The sequence below is a fragment of the Tupaia chinensis genome, unplaced genomic scaffold (assembly GCF_000334495.1).
Source record: "Tupaia chinensis unplaced genomic scaffold, TupChi_1.0 Scaffold000569_1, whole genome shotgun sequence".
NCBI classification, from domain to species: domain Eukaryota; kingdom Metazoa; phylum Chordata; class Mammalia; order Scandentia; family Tupaiidae; genus Tupaia; species Tupaia belangeri.
This window is the reverse complement of record NW_006160083.1, coordinates 1,241,283-1,262,327: the sequence shown is the minus strand read 5'-3', so window position 1 is coordinate 1,262,327 and position 21,045 is coordinate 1,241,283. Positions and strand designations below refer to the sequence as shown.

At 41.3% G+C, this 21,045-nt stretch overlaps 1 protein-coding gene across 2 annotated transcripts in view; it reads left to right on the top strand.

The window, feature by feature from the left end:
• ATXN7 (ataxin 7) overlaps window positions 1–21,045 on the top strand; it is a 104,697-nt gene that overhangs the window by 43,445 nt on the left and 40,207 nt on the right. The window contains exon 1 of one of the 2 annotated variants that reach the window (XM_027775512.1): window positions 13,459–13,654. The exons of the other annotated variant lie outside the window; for it this stretch is intronic. Within the exon in view, the coding sequence (XP_027631313.1) occupies window positions 13,588–13,654 (67 nt within the window). The 5' untranslated portion in view covers window positions 13,459–13,587. Of the gene's footprint in view, window positions 1–13,458; window positions 13,655–21,045 lie in introns of those variants that run through there. 2 annotated transcript variants of the gene reach the window in all.

Below are 21,045 nucleotides of genomic sequence, written 5' to 3'. Positions count from 1 at the left end.
AGAGTGATTTTTTTATTCCAAACAGCTACTTCTTACAGTCTTGTTTTCCATGGTTCATACAGACAAAAACGTTTTTCAAATTGAGTGTCTTTCCAAGTGGCCATTATTGTCTGTTTATTTTCATAGTAGGAAGAATGCATACCTGCAAAGGGAGGTATGTATTTTCTTATCTTCAGATGAAATTGTTTAAAACATGTGGGCAGTCTTCTGTGAATTCACGTACAGCTGACATTCTTCCGTGACTTTTATGAATAAATGAGCAGCTGCTACAAAATCCAACACACAGTTCCTTTATAACCTCTGCTGCCAAGAGGAGAAAGGACACTGCAGTGGCGGTGAGGCTTCTGAACCAGTAACTGTGGGAAACTGCCCCGAGTGGGGAGCAGCCTACAATGCCGAAGAGTAAGTGGCCATGTGCTGTTTGCTACCCAGACTGCCTTTTTGGTACCTAATGATTAAGTAGGATTTCCTTTTGAGCACTCCTGGTTAGTGATGATGGTGTTCTTTTGGGACCTCTAGTTCTTCATCATCAGATTGCTTTCATAGTATAGATTTCTTCTTTTCTTGGAAATTACATGGTAGTACCATGTTTTCTTGGTATCATTTTAATGTTTTTAAATACTCCGGCATGCCTTATATTTCTCTTCAGTTACACAGTGTGTTTAAGATGTTTTTTATTGCTGATTTTGGATTGAAAAATATAATTTGAGTCAGTGATTCCCAGTCCCATTGTGATCTAAAGCAAAAGCAGAGCTTTCTAAGGATACAGCTTCCCAAGGTCCACTCCAGATCCCGGATCAGAGTCTCCAGGGGTCAGACCCAGGGATCTGCATTTTAAACAGCTCCCTGGCTGTTCGTGATGCACAGATTGGCCAGATGCATTGCTTTCACAGCCGCGTAGTCTGTGCTGCTGGAGCAAGGGCTTTGTACTCATAGCGCCTGGCATAGCGGCTGACACAGATTGGCACTCCGAGATTTGTTGAGTCTAGCAATGATGGCAGGAAAGGAGGCCCCTATTTTTTTGAACTGATTTTTAAATCCTTGTATACATGCTGGAAATTTCACATTAATTGCCTCTAAAACTTTTAAGTATGAAGCTGAGATTGTGATGTTTCCTAAGGCCAGAAGCACCATTCTTTTAAGTGCCAATCTTAGTTGATCAGTTAGTGATAATTGTGTTAAGTCCTAAAGTGACTACTGAATAGCATAATCCATATGCTCCCATTTACACACATTCACTCTGGTTTGAATTGGTGGAGTGAGTGGAGTTTAGCAGATGACTAGTGAGTGCCTTTGGGGGTCCAGTGTTGAAAGAGCTTCCAGGTGATTCCAACAGATTGTGGCCTGGCACTGCTCAATGCTCTGTTGTTGTGCTGCGTTTGCTTGCGTGTGAACTGGCACTGCTCAATGCTCTGTTGTTGTGCTGTGTTTGCTTGCGTGTGAAGAATTTCTTGTTAGCTCGCTCTCTCTCTCTCTCTCTGTCTCTGTCTCTTTCTTACAGACAGAGAGGTGGTCTTACTTAGGAGGAATAAATGAGTGATGCTAATTCTGCTTGGACAGGTACATACTTGGAACCTCCATAATTAATTGAAATCCTGCTCCAAAGTCAGCCACTGAAGTATTTTGCCTCAGGTTGGGCTGGTCTTCTTGTTCACCTTCTGACTCAAGCCTGCCTTTCTGAGCAAGGCCTCAGTAGTGAGCCGCCCCCCCCCCCCCTCACCCCCTTCCCCAGGGTCCGGTTTTTATTATTCAGTGATTTAATTCCCACTGAATATTTGTCTTTAGATCAAACCATTTTTACTTAAATAAATCCATTTACAAAGAAAACCATAAAAGAGGAATTAGTGTTACTTGCTATAAAAGATGGCAAATATAATATTAAAGGTAAAAAGGTTATTTAATTCTGTGTGTATGCTCTTGCCCATGCTGGCTCTGAGCCTGAGGCCTGCCCCTTTTGTAAAACAGGAGACTAGCACATTTTAGACGAGTGTTACCCACATGGTAGTGTGATGTTATCAGAAGAATTGAAAGAACTTTGGAAAGGAAGTACATCGTCACTTATGATTTAATGTTTTTACTGTTGAGGGGTGATACCTGCTCTGTGTTTTGGAAAACACCAACTCAGGCTACTAGATTTAGTTTCCTCTGACGTTTAAGGAGCTATCTCTGAGGTTAACCCTAACCCTAGGAAATAGGGAGGGTTACCTTAGAAGCAGAATTCTAAAAATTCATACTGATTTGCAAAAAGATCACAGAAGACAAATACCCTTTATCACTTATTGATTGGTGTTACACAGTAATCCCCCCTTATCAGCAGAGGAAATTGTGGATCGTACCAACCCTGTGTATGCTCTGATTTTTCCTACATGTACTTTCAAACCTATGATAAGGTTTAGTTTATAAACAAGGCACTGTAAGAGGTTACAACAAAACAATAAAATAGAACGAGCATAATTTGGTGTTGTAAAAGTTACGTAAATTTGGTCTGACTCTATCAAGGTATCTTAATTGTACTACACTCAGCCTCGTTATACAGGTGAGATGATAAAACGTGTACATGATGAGATCAAATGAGGTGAATGAAGTAGGCATTGTGACTATTTATTTTATTTTTATTCATTGTAATTATTTTTATTATTTTATTTTATTGACGTTGACCAGAGAAAGAGAGAGCTAGAAGAAAAGTGAGAAAGCAAGCTGCCAGGTCCAGGACTCGAACCACGGTCGGCCATGTGGGAGTGCAGCTGCCTTAACCACGAGGCCACCTGCCTGCCCCTTGTGTTGACTTTTTAACCATACGTTAGGAGGAGAACTCATTTAACATTTTCTGTCTCTGATTGACTACCGCGGAAAGTGAAACCCCGAATAAGGAGGAACTACTGCATAGTGAGCCACTACTGGGCATTGTGAGTGTCCCGTGAATCTGCTGATGGGGCCTCAGCCTAAAACATCTGTCCTGCTCTCAGTCCTCTGGTCACAAATGGAGGTGTCATAAATCTGGCTTCATGAAAGTAGCACACTGCTCTGATCTTACTGCTTTCTTCACTTGCAGATGTTATGAATTCTGTAAAATTAACAGCCACACACATTGCTTGGACTTAATGTTCCTTGACATTCATTGAGGTGGTTTGGATTATTTTAGATGCCAGCATAAATTATTTTTCCTAAAATGTCATTTTCATCAGAGGATGAGTATACTTTTTGTGCTCTTGAGAAATTACTCATACTTTTTTGAACTAATTATTTGGTATAAAAATATTAGTGTAATAGTGTGAATCTTACTCTATGAGATGTCATGGACTGCTTCTTGCAGAAATGCTGGTTCTCATTATTGATAGCATTTCATACGGTGTGACTGCATTTACCATTGTGTAATTAATTTGTATCACAAGGCAGAGGTTTTGCCATTTACTAAAGAACACACAACAGCCCCCCTTTCGCCATCTGATTGACCTAGACCTGGAAAGTAACAACTTCAGATACTTCTTGAGTGAGTTATTTTATTTGACTATTAAGTAACTGTTTGGGGAAAAATAAAAAATGTTTCTCTCTCTCTCAGTGTGCTAAATTTGGCCACTTATTTTCTTGAGTCTTTCTGCTTTGAAACATTTAGCTTAGCAATAGTTCATCTTTTTAGGATTATCATTCGTTTTTAAGACCACAAACTAATGAGATAACTTATAATAGTACTTGATTTATAAAAACATTTTTGTGTGTATTATCTTATTTCCTATTCTTAACAACTCCTGATTGGATTTTATTCTCAGTTTTCAGGCCCAACTCCTGAATAAAACTGTGTTCACACAGATAAAATGTACAATCAGGCCATGTTTTCTAGCTACTAGTATCTGTTTCTCTTGTGCATATATATAAGGATGTATAAAGTTAAAAGAAAATCTAGAGAAATCATGGATTCTGGTTGTCACAAAACTATCATTAATGACACATTTCTAGCCCAGATAGAATTTTAAATGTGCTTGAAGTAGCTAGGTCCACATTGTAAACTCATTACCTAAATGTACAGAGGGAACATTTAGGAGTTCAAAGATGTAATGATGGTAGGTAGCTATTTGATTTAATATCATCATTGGATTTCCCTTTTGCTTGTTTTATTTTAACCCTAAATCATAGTAGCTATCCAAAGCTAAGTTCTTCTCTTTGTATATGAGCCTCATAACATTTGGTAGCCTCTTCAGAGAGTTGGTCTGCATATTTATTTCTGCAGTCGGTATAAAGAGCGCAACTTGTTGCAGAGCAAACAATACTTAACTTTTACTGCCTTTCTCCAGCAGTTGAATCATGAAGCAAGGAAGGGAGCCAACCAGAGCAGGCACATCAAAACATGAGTGACGTTAAGCTGGACATTTAGTTTAACTCTCGAAGGAAATATCAAGTTGACATTTTGACCTGAATGTTTGTCACTAAGTAGCATGATGTAAAATACACTGCATTTTTAAAATCATAAACCAAATGGTGCTAATTAAATTATTTAAGTAACTTTAGTAATATCAGATAAAGGACTGTTCTCTCCCTAACTAATGTAATTTTATCTTTTTTTCCTTAGTTGTATAATAAGCAGATATCTTTAAAATGCTGTTATTTATGGCATTTGTAGGAATAGTATTTTAACTTCTGGTTATAAAATACATTGATTCCACCACCACCACCCCCCCATTCGTGTCTGTGCCTTTATCTATGTCTGTGCTTTTGGGGGTTGCTTTTACAAGAACTCAAACTGCTATGGAATTATGCATCTGACAGCTGTTTATTAGGTGCCTGGTATCTGCTCAGCACTGTTCTCCCCTGAACTAGAAGAGTCTCTGATTTCACACAGTTTATAGTCTTTATTTTTTTAAAGAATTATTTATTTCATTCCACTTGTTATTATTGGTTTTCATTTTGACCAGAAAGAGACAGAGAGAGTGACAGGGCAAGGAAGAAAGCAAGCTGCCAGGTCCAGGACTCAAACCACTGTCAACCGTGTGGGAACCCAGCACCTTTAACCACCATGCCACTTGCTGACCCTATGCAGTTTATATTCTAATTGAGAAGAGTGGAGAAAGATGAAACTCCATCAAACCAGATTGGTTTTGGTAGTGATAAGTGTTAGGGAATAACGTGAGAAAGAATGACTAGGTGGGCCAATGTAGATCACAGTCAGAAAGCCTGAGGACTGGATATGTAGTCTCAGTGATGAAGAAAAGCCAGCTGTTTGAAGATGGAGAAGACATGTGATTCACACAGGAACCAGCAAGTGCAGAGATCCTGAGATGGAGACAGGCTTGGCAGAAAGGCCAGTGGGGAAGCTGAAGAACCACTTGCAAGGAGGAAAGGGGTCTAAATCAGGGCTGGGTAAAGGGAGCCAGGGCAGATGACAAGCCAGGGGAGGATTCAGGATTGGACCCAGCAGGCAATGTTAAGCCATTGGCGAAATTTGTGTCAGGGTGTGTTGTGATCTGATGGGTGGTTACTCTGCAGAGCACAGTGGTCAGAAGTGGAACCAGAGAGCAGTTAGTGGGCTGTTTGGCGCTGGTCAAGGTGAGGGCTGGCTCTGAAGAGAAGATTTAGATTAGAGTTGTAGTAGCAGGGCTGGAGTGTGTTCATGAAAGTCGGGCTGGGAAAGGAAGGGGGAGGAGGAATGACTTGTGGGGTTTTTGGCTCCAGCGCTGGATGACTTTACCTTAGCTTGTGGATCAGGAGGTTGTTCTTTCAATTTGTATTTGGGCATTTATTTTTAACAAGGTGCACTGACCTGAATAAAAAGTCTTGATGTGTTGTGTTCAGTGTTTAGATATTTTCTAAAGATTACAGGAGTAGAAAATAATTATTGCAGTAAAGCCAAGTTTTTGGGTCATGTATTCTTTTCAGCTGTTCATTTTTGTTGTTGTTTTAAAGGTTTTTGCCATAGGGCTTATGTACTCACTGGAGGGACAGTGAGATGGCCACTCCACAGTCCTCTCTCTCCCATTCTTCTGCTGGGATTTTGGGCACACACTCACGTGTGCCTGGCATGATTTCCAGGCCACCAGGTCTGGACTCAAACTGTGGTCTGCCATGTGGGAGTCCAGTGCTGTAACCACTACGCCACCTGCTGGCCCCAGTTCATTTGTCTTTTAGTGCTTCAGTAGTCTAGTCGTATAAGCCAAGGAACAAGAGTGTGTACCTTACTGAAACTCTCACGTTCTCATTGGGTAATAAGAATTTTATTGATTGAAAATAAAACATATTTATTCTTAATTTATTTTTAGTTATTACGGTAACAATATGCACTATCAAAGAAAAAATAGAACAAGAGGATAAAAATGCAATCAGAATAAATGAAGTTCCTCTGTCTTACTTTTCAGGGGTACGGTTCGATATATACCTTTGGAGCAGTCACCAGGCCCTAGACCAAGTCGTATTTATCTGCATACTTTCTTCACTTCACATATATGAAAAATTAGATTTGTTATGAATTTACCTTGTTTTTAAAGACATTTTTGCTATAGGGCACATGCACTTGTCAGAGACAGGGAGATATCACCCCCTGGGAGGATGACTGCCCTGCAATCCTTTCTCCATTTTCCTCTTGGGATCTTGGGCACGCACGCATATGCTCCCAGCCTGAGTTTTAAGTCGCTGGGTCTGGGACTTGAAGTGCTGTCCAGCGACATAACCATTACAGCATGCTGGTCCCAAATTTATCTTTTTAATGTCATTTATTTTAAAATATTTCCCATGTCATGGTTTGTATTGCTCTGCTGTGTTCTTTTCAAAGATTATTATTCTACTTTATTAATGTGTTTTAGTTTATTTAACCAGTTCCCTAATTTTTTAAAGCACTTAATACTTTTTTTAGAAGAATTATTTTTAAATTTAACTTTATTTTTAATTTGGCCAGAGAAGAGGGGCAGGGGGAGAGAGAAAGAGAGAGAGAGGAGAGAAGGAAAGTGAGAAAGCAAGCCACCACCAAGTCCAGAACCGAACCTGAATGAGTCCAGTGCCCTTAACCACTGCGCCACCTGCCGGCCCCATCCGTTCCCTACTGATGGACATTTAGATTTTCAGTGTTGCGTTATTATATGAAGAGTGCTTCTTCTCCTAAAAAAAGGGTCTTGTAGGCCAGCAGGTTGTGTGGTGGATAAGGCACTAGATTGCACATTGCCAACTACATAGTATGAGTCCTGGACCTAGCCGTTTGAAAAAATAACATCAGGTACATGTATTGCATGCTCAAATTCTGAGAAGAAAGTGGAAGAGAAGGATTGTGGCATGGTCATGCCCCCGAGGAGTCTTACTGTGCTGTGACCCACCTTTCTCAACCCTTGCGTAGCTGGAATCACAGGCATACCCTATTAAACCTGGCCCTTAGATTGTACCCGGCCTCCTACGTGGGCTTTGCCTATGGAATGCCATGTCTTAGCAGTATATGCCACTGTGGCTGGGTCTGTAGGAAGTGCTTTAAACGCTGTCCTTTTTAGGAAAATTTGTCAAAATGAAATAGGCTGTAAACAACAGAGGCCAGGTAATGCTCTGGACTCCCCAGGGGAAGGTCCTAGGTTCACGTCCTGGGACCTCCTTGAGTATGCCAGACATACACATGTGTGCCTGTGATCCTGGCTGGCTGAGAATGGGGATTGATTGCAGCATGAGGACCCTTTTGAGGGCCCCCTCCCACCTCTTATAGAATAAGTAAATTTGAAAAAAAAAATGTAAAAAATAATTGAACAAGCCAGCATTTTAAAATAGCACCAGCACCACTGTTAACTTTTGTGCTACATGCAAAAACCCTTGGCTGTATAGGATTGACAGTGCTTCGGATTCTGAAGAGGACAGTTTGGGATATAAATCTGTTTTTTAGCTGTATTTGCTAAAGAAATTGTTTTTCCTGACAGTCATTTCAGAAAACTAATATGTTCACATTCAAGATACACGCATCTTATATTTCAACCCTCTTAAGCTGTGGTCTTACATATGACCAGAAGAGGGCGTATTTATCATTTCTTTATGCTGTATAGCCTACTTACTACCTGACTGGAATAACTCTTCTGATGAATGTCCAAGCCCTTAAAACAAACTGGCTAGAGGCAAGGGAATAAGCTGTTTCCCTTCTGATTCCACAATATATGTGTGGAAATTCATCTTTAGATTTATTTATACATTTTGTTTTTTAGACAACAGTTCTCAGAAAGAACAAACCTCAGTGCAATTTTAGACATTTTCGTCTTGTACATTTGGAAGTGACAAAAAAAAAAGGTGATTATCTTAATATAGAATAAAATGTGGGTAGTAAGCTCATAATCACACAAGATAGAGTTTGTGATTGGTATTCTCTTTAAGTCAGAAATAAACTTTGGAGTGAAATTTGTTTCGTTGCCTCTTATGCTTGATATTTTTTAAAGATTGTTAGAACGCCTAATGCTGAAGATTTGTAGTGAGCTTTAGAAGATTAAGATGTTCTGCCAAAGTGGCAAATAAGCCTTTTTCTGTGTGATCTTAACAACAACAAAATAGTTTGTTCACCAGTTTCTTTATAGACTTTTTTCATTGGCACGAGAATATATTAAATTCATACCACATCATATATTTTTATGCAAATACTCAGATCTAATCATCTCAAATGTGCTATTTTCAGTGCAGCCTACTTCTTAGTTCATTGGCTCTTTCTGCCCCCCCACTTTTTCTCATTGTAACACTCCTCTGTACTGTATAAACTGTGACACATTCTTAGCGTGTAACTTAGTATACAACATCTTTCTGTATTTTTCTTGTGCTAACAATGCTATACAGGCTGGTAGAATCATATGTTTTATTAGTAAGGGCTTTTGGTGAGTTTTACCAAAAAATGGATCCTATTATGCATACTTTTCTTTTCTACTCAACAATACCTCATGGAGATCATTGACAACTCAGGATAACCCTAACCCCCTCTTTTTAGTGGTTACATACTGCATGCTCAGATGTGGTGGTGCTGTAGCTTCACCAGCCATACCTTCTCTGGTCATTTATTTTATTTAATGCTTTTTGTCTCTGTGAACAGACAGCAGTGCCCACTCTGGTACAAATATCCTTAACTGCTGATGGATTTGTTTCTATGGGATAGAGTTTCCAGGATCCAAAAAGATAATTGCATTGTTAATGGCTCCTAGCTTGCTTTCAAAAAGGACTGTAATCCGTGTATCTCTACCAGCCATGTATGAGAGACTGTCTCCCTCAAGAGTTAAATGTTACATTTTTCTAAGCTTCCACTTATTTTCTAAAGCTTCTAACAGTGTCCCCTACATACACATGCATGATTAATTTTAATTTCCCTTTGAAGTATCTCAAACAAGCACAAACTTTTTTTGCTACAGGTGTAGCAGATACCCTTAATAATATGAGACAGAGATCTTTAAGAATGAGTTATGATTTTTTAAATATTCATTTAAATAATTGCAGGCAATTTCCCTGACATCTATGGGAAATTCCTGTTCACTCTGTGAGGGATTTACCTTAGGAAGAAATCTAGTTATTTTAAGCTGGGATTCCTGTCTGCAAAATGTGTAGCCTCTTAAAGGATAACAATTTGGGGCAAGATTAATTGCTAGGGCCAAAGAAAAACTCTTTGCCAGTTTTATTTCTGACCTCACTGTCTATCCTTGCATTTGTATAATTGGTTGCTTTTTAACAGTGTTCATTTTATGTACCAATAATGACTGGGCTGCGGTCCAGCTAACACAAAGCCTAATATGTATGTCAGGCTGCAAGGATACATTTTATTTTTCTGCCTTACACACGTGAAGTGTGGCCGAGCCCCAAAGAGCTATCTGCTCCAAGATCAGATGATGCCAGCTAGAAGAACGGCTGCTTCATGGTGTCGGCCCCAGGGCGAATTGGCCTCCTGTAAACTTCATCTCCCACCTCTCCTAATCCAGCGTGAGTACCTAACGAACACTGGATAATAACAGAGAGACATTTCTTGGGGAAGTTAATCTGATTCTGGACAGCACAGCTTCCAGGCCCACAGCTGAATGAATTGCTTGGTATTTCCAAGTTTGAAAATACTTTCTTGCCCTTTCAAGTGCTCCTTGGCAGCAGGTAAGGAATGTTAAAGCTCCTGTAAGTGCCAATTAAGGCCAATTATAACTTGCCCGGCCTGCTGAGACAGTGAAGTGGAGTTAGTAGAGACTCGTGTTCCTGTAAAATGGAGAACTGGCTACCACCAACAGCAGGAACACAGTATTTTGTAACTGCCAACAACTCGTTTGATGCCCTGCAGAACACCAAATGGCACCTCTCCTGGCTCTCTCAGGGATTCAGTTTAGGAAATCCCAAGATTTCTGAGGGACTCGACTGAGTTCTGTAATAGAGACCTGTGTCTTTCTCTGTCGTCTGTTCAGATGGTGTCCAGCATTCAGCCTTTCCTTGGTTGCAATCATAACAGTTAACATTTATTGAACATGTAACATATGCCATGATCGTATTACGTGAGTTATATCGTTTAGTCTTCAGCAAGCCTGGTGGTAGGAGGCACGACCAGCTCCCAGGTGGGAACTGAAGTCCCTAGCTAAAGGCTGCCCAACTGGAAGTGCTCTGACTGCACATGGGCTGCCCCGGAACCAAGTGCCTGCTGCCCGCCCAGCTGCTGCTGGTTTGCCGCAAGTGGGCTTAGTCACAGGAGGATCTTTGTCAGTTCGACTCCTTTGTGCACCAGAGTAAAATTGATATGTGCACACCGTCCAGACCACAGCCAAGGCATGTAATTTTTGATCTGTAAAACATGGATGTTATTCTATTAAAATGCTATTTTAGCCTGTAATCTTTTTTTTTAAAGTCTGTAGACTTTTAACTTTTTCCTTAAGAAAAAAGAAACATGATCATGTCCGCAGACCTCAACCCTTTAATATGAGCCATCATTGGAAGATTTTACATAAAATAAACGTTTTTGGGAAGGATATTGGGAAATGGCTTTAAAAAAAATGCTTTCCAAATAGCACAGAGGAGTCTTTTCTTAAATATTTTACTTGCGGCATTAAGAAAGTAAAGAAATAATAAATTTATTATTGTTAATATTATCTTAATTTGCTATAGAGTACACACATTCACCAGAAGAGAAACATAAAGTAAGAAATCAAGCCACCCAAGCCACCAGGTTCAGAACTCAAACTGCTGTCAGCCATTTGGGAATCCAGTGCCTTTAACCACCACGCCACCTGGTGACCCCAAGAGAGTGACGTTTTAATCCGAGTTTTGTTCTTAGTTTTTGTGTATTTGTGTATATTCTGAGTGTACAAAATTTATTTTCATGATTTATACTACCACTCATTTCTTTTCTGATATAGATCATTAAAAATAAATAGTAATTATTTCTCTTTATGAAAGTTAATGTAGGCATGTGTTTGTAGCATTTGTGAACAGTTGCTAAAATTTGCCCTGGTTTTCTTTTTAAGAATTATTTATTGAATTAATTTGTTATTATTTTTAATTTGATAAGAGAGAGGCAGAGAAAGAAAGGGAAAGTGAGAAAGCAAGCCGCCAGGTCCAAGACTGGAGCCACTTTTGGCATGCGAGAATCCAGCATCTTTAACCGCCACACCACCTGCCAGCCCCTACCCTGATTTTCCTTTGGGTCACAGAAAGGCTTCATTCTCAGAACTGTCCTGGATTGACTGATTCTCGTAACGATCTTTCTCCCACTACTACAGTCACCATGTATAAAAGGGAACTAGGAAGGCCAGCATTTATGCTGGGAGGATGGCAAGGACTGTGGTGGCTGATCCAGTGGGTGCAATGATGTGGAACTGAGACTTGGCTGAGAAAGGTCCTCTTATCCCAACGCGTTCCCAATTGTTGACATCAAGAACACTCCTCAGCTTCCCCCCCCCGGGACGAATGAGGAGGTGCAGAAAACAATACTAAGACTTGCCATCAAGTTATACTACAGCTGAGTTCTTTTCCTTCTAGCTGAACAAAACCTTCAGTGAATTCATCTAAAATAATTATTTTTACTAAATAGCTTTTGAAACGATTTGAGAGCATTATCCTCATGTTTCTTAGACCCGCCAATGGTTCTTCTCTTATGCGCTTCCAGTGTTGTTTTTTCCTGCCCTTTCTGTGAAGCAGAGAGCCAGAAATGGACACTTTTTGACAGGGTCTCACTGTGTTGTGACCCTCTTGTCCCAGCCTCCTGATTAGTTAGGATTATAGACACACATGCCCACACGTTCAGGAACCCAGGCTTCTTATATGGCTTCCAGTCTCCCAAGCAACAGCACTGTCTGTGCACCACCATGGCTGGGCCCTTCCAGTGTTGTCTGAGAGCCTCTGTAGTTTTGAATCGTATTAATGCGGCAATCAATTTAGAATTTGTGTCTGGTCCAAAAGCCATTTTCCATGCCTCAGAACTCTTCCCTCCCCCTTACAGGCCAAGTCATTTGCACACATGTAATTTATGGCTTTGCCAAATATTCTGTGTAGAGTGATGACATTCTTTTCTTTAGTCATGATAGAACTCATACATGCGTGCATGTGTGGGGGTGGGGGGAGTGCACCCTCCCGTGTGCTGAGCACCCTCTATCGGGCTTGGGCACATTGTGATCCACTTCCCCTAGTCCTCCAGCCCATAGCATCTTGGGTACTAACATGTGCTAGACTGTGCTCACCATGTGGGATCCAGCAGCTTTTGAGCAGCACATCACTACTGTGCTGGGGAGCCAGCCCAGGTGGTGGGATTCTGTAGAGGAATCATTCCCCTCCTCCTTTTGATGTTTGAAAGTGTTCACTTTGAATTATTGGGCATCTGAGCTATTATTATCATAATATCCAGGCCGACTGGCAGTATATTCCATGTCTAATTGACAGTAAGATTTGTCAACTGACAAGAGAGGAGGGAGGTAGTTATGTGGATAGTGTAATATGGCTGAGATGGGAAACAGCCAGGCCCACAGAGCACTGCAAAGAACAGAATTTGGGGGTTAAATGTATAAAAGCGTCCCCAGTGATTAAATACCAAACTCTGGACAATCAGGTGTATCTGAAGTTAAACACAGTTTAAAAATATGCACAGAAAAATTAGTTAAGAATTTCGTTTCTAGATTTAGGAAGGAAAAGTAAGCTGAAGTATAACAAACATGTTTTAAAGTTTGGTAAGTATAGCTTGTATAAGGGAAATAAAACATGGAGAAAGGCTACTGATATTTATAGAAACATTTAAGACATGTAGTTCTCCTGAGGCTTAGAATGTAGGTTTTATAATGAATCAAGTAAATTTTCTAATGTGCCTGGCAGTAGCAGTGTCAGCTTAAAAGTATTCAGAAAAATCAGGCTCCCATTTTAGCAAGTTAAATTTATAAATTCCATCTTCCGCAATTCTGGCAAGTTGCCTTTCAAATAGAAGGATTAATTTACACCAGCCAGGACGCCTTGTATGACCATATTAGATGAAATTAGGCTCCACCCCCTGTTTTCTGTTGATCTGCCAGGACCTTTGTAATTCAAGTGCTTTTTACAGTAGTAGCAAATGTTACATAAGCCCAAACATGGAGCATATTTGGAGTTGGTGGGCAGACCCAAATCATGATGCAAGCCTGCAGTAGCGAGTGTGCAATGAAGCACGACCAGATTCTGTGAATGGAAGGTAACAAGCTGCCTCTTCAGAGCTTCCTTTCCTCTGCGCAGGGACTGAAAGCTCCACTGGGTAAGTTTTCCGAGGCAGTTTTCAGAGGTTGGGCTTGGCTCTGGGCCCAGTTCTTGGTGAGCCTGTGGGAGGTGGGTTAGGTCTTTGCTGGTGTTACATAGAACCAGGCAGAGTCGGGAGAGTTTGTGCAGGCCTCTTTCCTCCTGGCATTTGTCCTGCCCTACCAGCAGGCCTGGAGGGCTCCGTTGCTCAAGTGGTGGAGGGAGGGAGCTCTGCAGAGCTGGGGGATCAGAGTAGGTAATCGCAGCAAGAGGGATTAGTTGCTGCAAGCTGTCCACAGGAGCCATTCTGAAATGTCATTTGAGTGATCTGGCCAAAGTTCAAACGCAGACAGGAGTCGAGTTTGCTATTAACTCCAGCAAAATGCTGAGGTTTGCACCAAACAGTTCCCGTATCTCGAAACAGGGAGAGCATTGGTTACATAGCTCTCTGAAAATGGAGGAATGTTGTAACGTGCTTTAACTGTTTGTTTTTTATCTTACTTGTGGTTAAGTGAGGTTTCATGACAGGCAGTTCACAGTGCTTCCTGTAGAATGTGTTTGAAAGCTCTTTTGTCAGATACTTCCAATCCATAGCAAAGTTTCAAGCAGAACACTGTCAAGAGGAAGAAAAACTTCAAAACACAAACACAGTAACCCTGGGAAGTCATTCAGTAACTTAAATTGAGTGTATAAAAATTTAATTATGGACCGACTGCCAGGAAAGATGAATTTTTTTCCAGTTGTGTTATTAAGGTAGCCAGCGGAGCTAAGCTGATTCTTCTTGGGTGGAGAGGCTGTTCACTTTGCCTATCTCGTGCCTTGTGTCTTCATGCAGGAAGTGAGGTGACAGTTGAGTTCTTGGTTTTCACTAGATTCAAGTTTCATGCCTCTGTAATAATGAGCTTGACCGGATGACTTTAATTGAGGTTGAAATTTAGCTCCCCTGTTGTAGGACTTTAAAGATAAATAGATCTTAAACATTTAATCAAATTGTTGTTGATTCACCATAATTGATTTTTCTAAAAACTCTTATCAAGCAGTAGTTGTAGTTTGCTGTTTCTGGTTTCATTTTTGCGTATCACTTCTGATGTTTTATTAGTTGACAGCCCCAGCCTGTAGGTGGAGCAGATACTGTTTCTCTCTTCAGAAAAAACAAACACGTGTCGTAAACTCATTGAAAACATTGGCATAGTTAAGTAATTAATCACTATTCTTTACTAACAGAATTTGTAGTGAAGGAAGTTTTTAGGATGTGTTCTGAGTGTGCGGTTTCTGTTATTCCTATGTTCATGGTCTTCAGGACTTCTCCCCTCCCCCAACCAGAAAAAAAAGTGAAATAAAACGGATACAAAACTAGCGGGAAGTAGCAGTAAGGCTTGTGACTGGCAGTCTGCGCAGAGCACTCTTCAGCAGATGGTGCTGTCATTCCTTTGCATCTTGGAGTCCCTGCTCCTCCTTGGCCTCAGGAAGTGGTGCTCCCTGTTGGGATTCCTACAGGGAAGTTTCAGTTATAAAATCAAACAAACGAGGTGAAAACACTAACAAGAAGACTAGTCTAATTCAAGTTTTACCAGGTTTCTTTTCTTTTTTACCCTCTCTACCCATGTATGTAAAAAATGGGTGATGGGTAAAGGGTGCCGGCTAGTTTGTTTTTTTTTTTTTTTTTTTTTAAATTCTCTTTCTGCATTTTGGTGATAGTCCTGTATCTTTTATTCCATGGGGGGGAGGGGGGACTGTGATCCAGACCCAAAATGGGACTGTAGTGATGCTTGCACCACACATGCTATGACAGACAAATCGGAAGGCTAAACTTGTAATATAGATTACTGAACTTCCAGTGTGCATTTTCCTCCTAACAGATAAAGGATTAAATGAAAAATAGCTGAAAACTGGTGTATTTTGATTTTGTCTCTTTTTTTCCTTCACATGCTGGTACCTGAGGAACAACAAACATTTTGGGGGACCAATGGGATGGAAGGGGTGTAGGAGAGCGAAACTTCGTTGTGCATCACTTGGTGCAGTCGTGTTCGGGCAAGGTGATTGATTGCTGTATTCTGTCAGCATCATTCCAGTAACACCGCTTTCTGAGGACAGCAGAGAAAAGTCCTTTTGGCTGTTAGCAAAATGGAAGTGTCAGCTAGCATGTCATTTGTTGTGTGATATGTGTAGTCAGAAATGGTGACACCAAGATCGTAGAGATGACATAAACAGTTCGGTGGCTGTGTTTTATCAAAACAGCAGCAGCCTTTTCCTGAAAAGTACTTTCCCTGAAAGAGAGAGAGAGAGAGAGAGAGAGAACCCTCAGGCTAAAGTCTGCACCTGGATCAGGGTTGCCAGACATGTACGTAGGAAAGGCCCCCTTTGTAGAATGAATTGGTCACTTAGACCATGTGTTCAGTTTTCTTTAAGACAAGCTGTCTTACGACAATGTGGGGAAGAAATGTACTCCCAGCCCAGGTGCTCAAATGTTATAACTTTTTCTATGCCCTTCCATTTCTTTCAGTAAAGCGTTCGGATATTTTTTTAAGCCCTTTTACAAATATTTGCAAAAGAGCTACAAGTTAAGCAGGCAGGAGAGGAGTAACCCCCAGATATTCAATCCGTTTTTTCATATTTCTCTCATACTTGAAAGCAAACTTCAAGAAAGAGCAGTCCTCATGGGAAGAATTCCTGGCAGGAGGATTATGTGAGGTTGCTGTATTTCTGCTCCTTTCTTAGCAACATTATTTACAATCCATTCACGCCTGTCCCTTCCCCCACAGAGTGGAGTCGTTCTCCCTTGTAATCTGCCCTTTGTGATCCGCTCCCTTTCATGCAGCCAGTGTGAATGGGTGTGCTGCAGGCTCGCCCTGCCCAGAGCTGGACTGCCCAGAGGCCCGAATGCTTCACTGGGGCCTTTATTTCTGTCATAAAGCACTGACTTGAAGAGCTTGATAATTTGATTACAGACCTTTGGCGAAAAGTTGTTTCAAGTGGCCCAAGTGCTGTAAATGACTCTCTTTTCTGCACTTTCTCCTCACGTTTTCATTGCAGAGCTCCTCGGCACTGGGGGGAGGAGAAATGAATTCGGCCAAGGTAGCAGTGGAGACTAATTTGTTAGGGCAGCCAGTGTTGAAATCATCCTTTTCAGCCAGGTCTCTCTAGTGGAAATGATGCCGAGTGCTTTGCCTGGAGACTTTTCCTTCCTCAGTGCCTTCCAGTGCCATTTGTAACCCACCTCAGCACGCTCCAAGACTGCCTTCCCGCCCTGTGGGCTGTGTCGCCCTGTGTCAGCGGGCAGCCATGGATTCCCCGACTTGGGAGTAGAATATCCCAGGGACTGTCGCACCGGTCTGCCTTCTTTTCAGCGGTCAGCCTACACCTGGCTCTCCGGAGTGGTCATCACGGGCCTGAGGAGCCAAAAGAAATTGGATCAAAGAGGAAGCAGATGTAGGATTAGAACGAACCTGTGACAACAAAGAGTAGCTGGCCAGGCACATGTGAGTGCTTTTAAAAGAATAAAGTTTACAGGAAAAAAAATAGATGATAGTGAAAGAAGTGAAGAGCTATTAAAGCTTACTGTCCATGTGTGGTCCATGACTGTACCTTTTTTTTTTTTTTTTAAGGCTTTTGCTATAGTGTGCATGTGCTTGCTAGAGAGAGACGGTGGAGGGAAAGTGAGAAATCACCCCCAGGGGATGACCACTCCACAATCTCTTCTCCAGCCTCCTCTCAGGAGTTTGGGCATGCACACACAAACCCAGCATGATTTTTTTCTTTTCTTTTTTTGAGAAGTTTCTGCTACAGGGCACGTGTGCTCGTCAGAAAGACAGAGATAGACAGAAAGCGAGAAATCACCCCCTCGGGGGGATGGCCACATCACAGTCCCTTCTCCTCCATTCTCCTCTTGGGATCTTGGGCATGCACGCACACGCACCCGGCGCGAGTTTAAGCCACTGGGTCCAGGATGCAAACTGTGGTCGGCTACGTGGGAGTCCGGCGACATAGCCATGCTAACTGCTGGTCCCACCCAGCATGATTTTCAAGCCACTAGAACTCGAACTATGGTCTGCCATATGGGAGTCCAGTGCCTTATCCACCACTGCACACCTGGCCCCCCATGATTATAATTTATACCAATTTTTTTCAATAGTTAGTGGGGCGAAATATATATGTGTGTATGTGTGTATGACTCCTACATCAAACTCAAAGTTTTTGCTTCAGATATTGCTTAGGATAATGTTAAATTAGATAATGCCTAAGGAGGCATAGGATTTTTTAAAATAATATATTAAGTAAATGATAGTCCCTAATCGTCTAGATAATGTTTAGATATTATGAAACATTCAAAATGTGATTCAGTGGTAAATGAAGAAACACTGGCGTGGAACAAAGTTGATGTGTAAGGGAAGTGCTGAGCGTAAAAAAAAAAAATTAGATTTGATTTGTAGTCTCACGTCTTGATCTTGGATATTTGTGATCATAATTGTGAAAGACAAGTAATGCCACCTCTCACCTCATGAGTGGTGCTTTGTGTCTTGAAAGTAAAGTATTGCAGGGAACCAGCAGTTAGCGTAATGGCTATGTCGCTGGACTCCCATGTAGTCGACCGCGGTTCGCGTCCTGGACCCAGTGGCTTAAAACTCACGCCGGGCGTGTGTGCGTGCGTGTCCATGATCCCGAGAGGAGAATGGAGGAGAAGGGATTGCGGCGTGACCATCCCCCCTGGGGGGTGATTTCTCGCTTTCTGTCTCTCTGTCTCTGTCTGGCGAGCGCACGCGCCCTATAGCAAAAAACCTCTCCCCCCACCCCAAAAAAAAGAGAGAAAGTAAAGTATTGCAGTGTGGGTTAACTGGGATCCATAACACATTGCATATTTTGTTTTCAACCTGGACATAAAAATAAATAATTTAATTAATCATGTGAAGGGACAGCTTCACAAATGATCCAACTTTTCTAAACTAAGCCTTTGATGGATACATTGTTCCATGCTATGGCTGACTGAAAAATCTCACATTCAATTATATGTTTTACCTTTTGTAGCCGTGAGTAAGCTTGATTATTAAAAGTCCTTGCTTTAAATGGGAATGATTGTCAGGTGTTTATAGAATGGGGCCGTCAGCCATGCAGTACAGTTCTCAAAGTGTGAATAGGTATTTCTCATACGTCTGTGCAGAGTGAATACTGTTTTAACTTCATCTGTCTAAATCTATCTAAAAATGTTGGTTTCACTTAAAGAAAAATTTGTGGGGTTTAGGGAAGCATTGCTTAGGTAATCTGTATAAATTTCCACTTTTGGATTTATAAATTAAACTTGAGACTTCACTTTTTTCTATTCCACCTTCAGTTCTCCCTCAGTGTGTTAAAAATTATTTAAGAAGTATTTTTATTTAACTTTATTTAAATTTTTGACCAGAGAGGGACAGAGCAAGAGAGAGGGAAAGTGAGAAAGCAAGCTGCCAAGTCCAGGACTCAAATCACTGTTGGACATGTGGGAGTTCAGTGCCTTTAACCACCATGTTACCTGCTAGCCCCCCTCCCCCAGTTCATCAAGAGAGATTTTTGCTACAGGGTGCGAGCGTTCACTGGAGAGACAGAAAGTGAGAAATCACCTGCGAGGGAGGATGGCCTCCATCCTGGAGGGATTTTAGGAACACACACACACACACACACACGCACACCTGGTGTGAGTTTTAAGCCACTGTGCCTGGGACTCGAACCATGATTGACTACATGGGAGTCCAGTGACATAACCATTATGCCATCTCCTGGTCCCAGTGTCTTACAAGTTTTTTCAGGAAAATAAGCCAACCTTTTTACTTATAAAATAATTTTAATTTGAATAAACATCTGTTTTTATTTGGTGTGAATTTGTTCATTTCAAAATTAATTTTGAGGGCCAGCCAGGTGATAGGGTGGTTAAGGTGCTGGATTCCACGTGGCAGACTCAGCAGTTCAGGTCCTGAACTTGGTAGCTTAAAAAAATATGCCAAGGGGCGGGGGAGGGGGGGTAGCAGGTGGCGTGGTGGTTAAGGGCGCTGGACTCCCACATGACCGACTGCAGTTCAAGTTCCAGACCTGGCGGCTTGCTTTCTCTCTCTCCCCCTCTCTCCTGCCCACCCCTAGGTCAAATTAAAAACAAATAAATAAAGTTAAATAAACTAATTCTTTAAAATAAACAAAAATAAAAATATGCCAAGAGTGTGCACATAGGTGCCCAAAAATCCCAAGAGGAAAATGGAGAATTACTGCATGGCCATCCCCATGGGGAGCCGTTTATCACTTTCTTTCTCCAGTGAGCACGTGTGCCCTATGGCAAAAGTATAAAAAAAAAAGTATTTTGAAACTTGTTATTCTGAGCTCCTATTCTCCAGTGAGCACGTGTGCCCTATGGCAAAACTATAAAAAAAAAAAAGTATTTTGAAACTTGTTATTTTGAACACCTATCTGAGAAGTGCTTCATATCACTTCATATCATCCTTGAGTGAAGAATGAAAATATTGAGGTGTCAGAAAGTCATGACGTATTTTTTTCTATGTTTTTCTATGCAAAAATGTGTCATAACTTCTCTGACAACCCAATATATAAACAAAATCCTATTACTTGGAAGCAGATAACTTAGAATGGAGCCAGTTGGTACCACAGTGGTAACACAACTGGGTCTACATGGGGAAAGGTCTTGGGTTCATGTCCTAGGATTTCCCTGAGCAATCCAAGTGAATGCCTGGCCATGGTCAGGGATAAGGGTGGATTGTGGCATGAAGACGCTAATGGGGGTACCTGTCTCTCTGTCCCTCTGTGAATAAGAAAGTAGATAGATAGATAGATAGATAGATAGATAGATAGATAGATAGATAGATAGATAGATAGATAGAGGTAAGACCAAAGAAGGTTTGCTTTGGTTAGGTTTTCAGCTTGTTTTCTACCTGCTTCAGAAATCAGGAGGTGTCACTCACAAGTATATTTCTGCCTAAGGAAATAAGTCTGTAACAGGTATCAGCTGAACTAACAGGAGGCATCTATCCTCTGCCCTCTTGAATTCCCAGTGCCTGGTCCGTAGTAGGCCTGGGCTACAGGCTTTGCAACTCTGTATCATTTAATCCTCCTTAGCCCTGTAAGATAGACTTGGCAGAGGAAGACTCTGTTAAGATGGATGGAGTCAGGTGGTTGCCAGACCCACCCAGCTAATAACTGACAACAAGGATATGAACTCACATGTCTGAGTACAAAATTATTGCCCTTTTCAGGTCTTCTTTTAAAAAAAGGTTGGTTGGTTGGTTGGTTTTTCAAATTTTACTTTGGATTCTGTTTAGACTGCTTTCTCAGCCCATAAAGACTGTGCCCTTGCTGTGAGGGTGACTACAGACAACGAGTGACTAGAAGCATGAGTCAGTGTGTTAGTTGGTGGAGTCTAGCCTCATCCTATAGAAC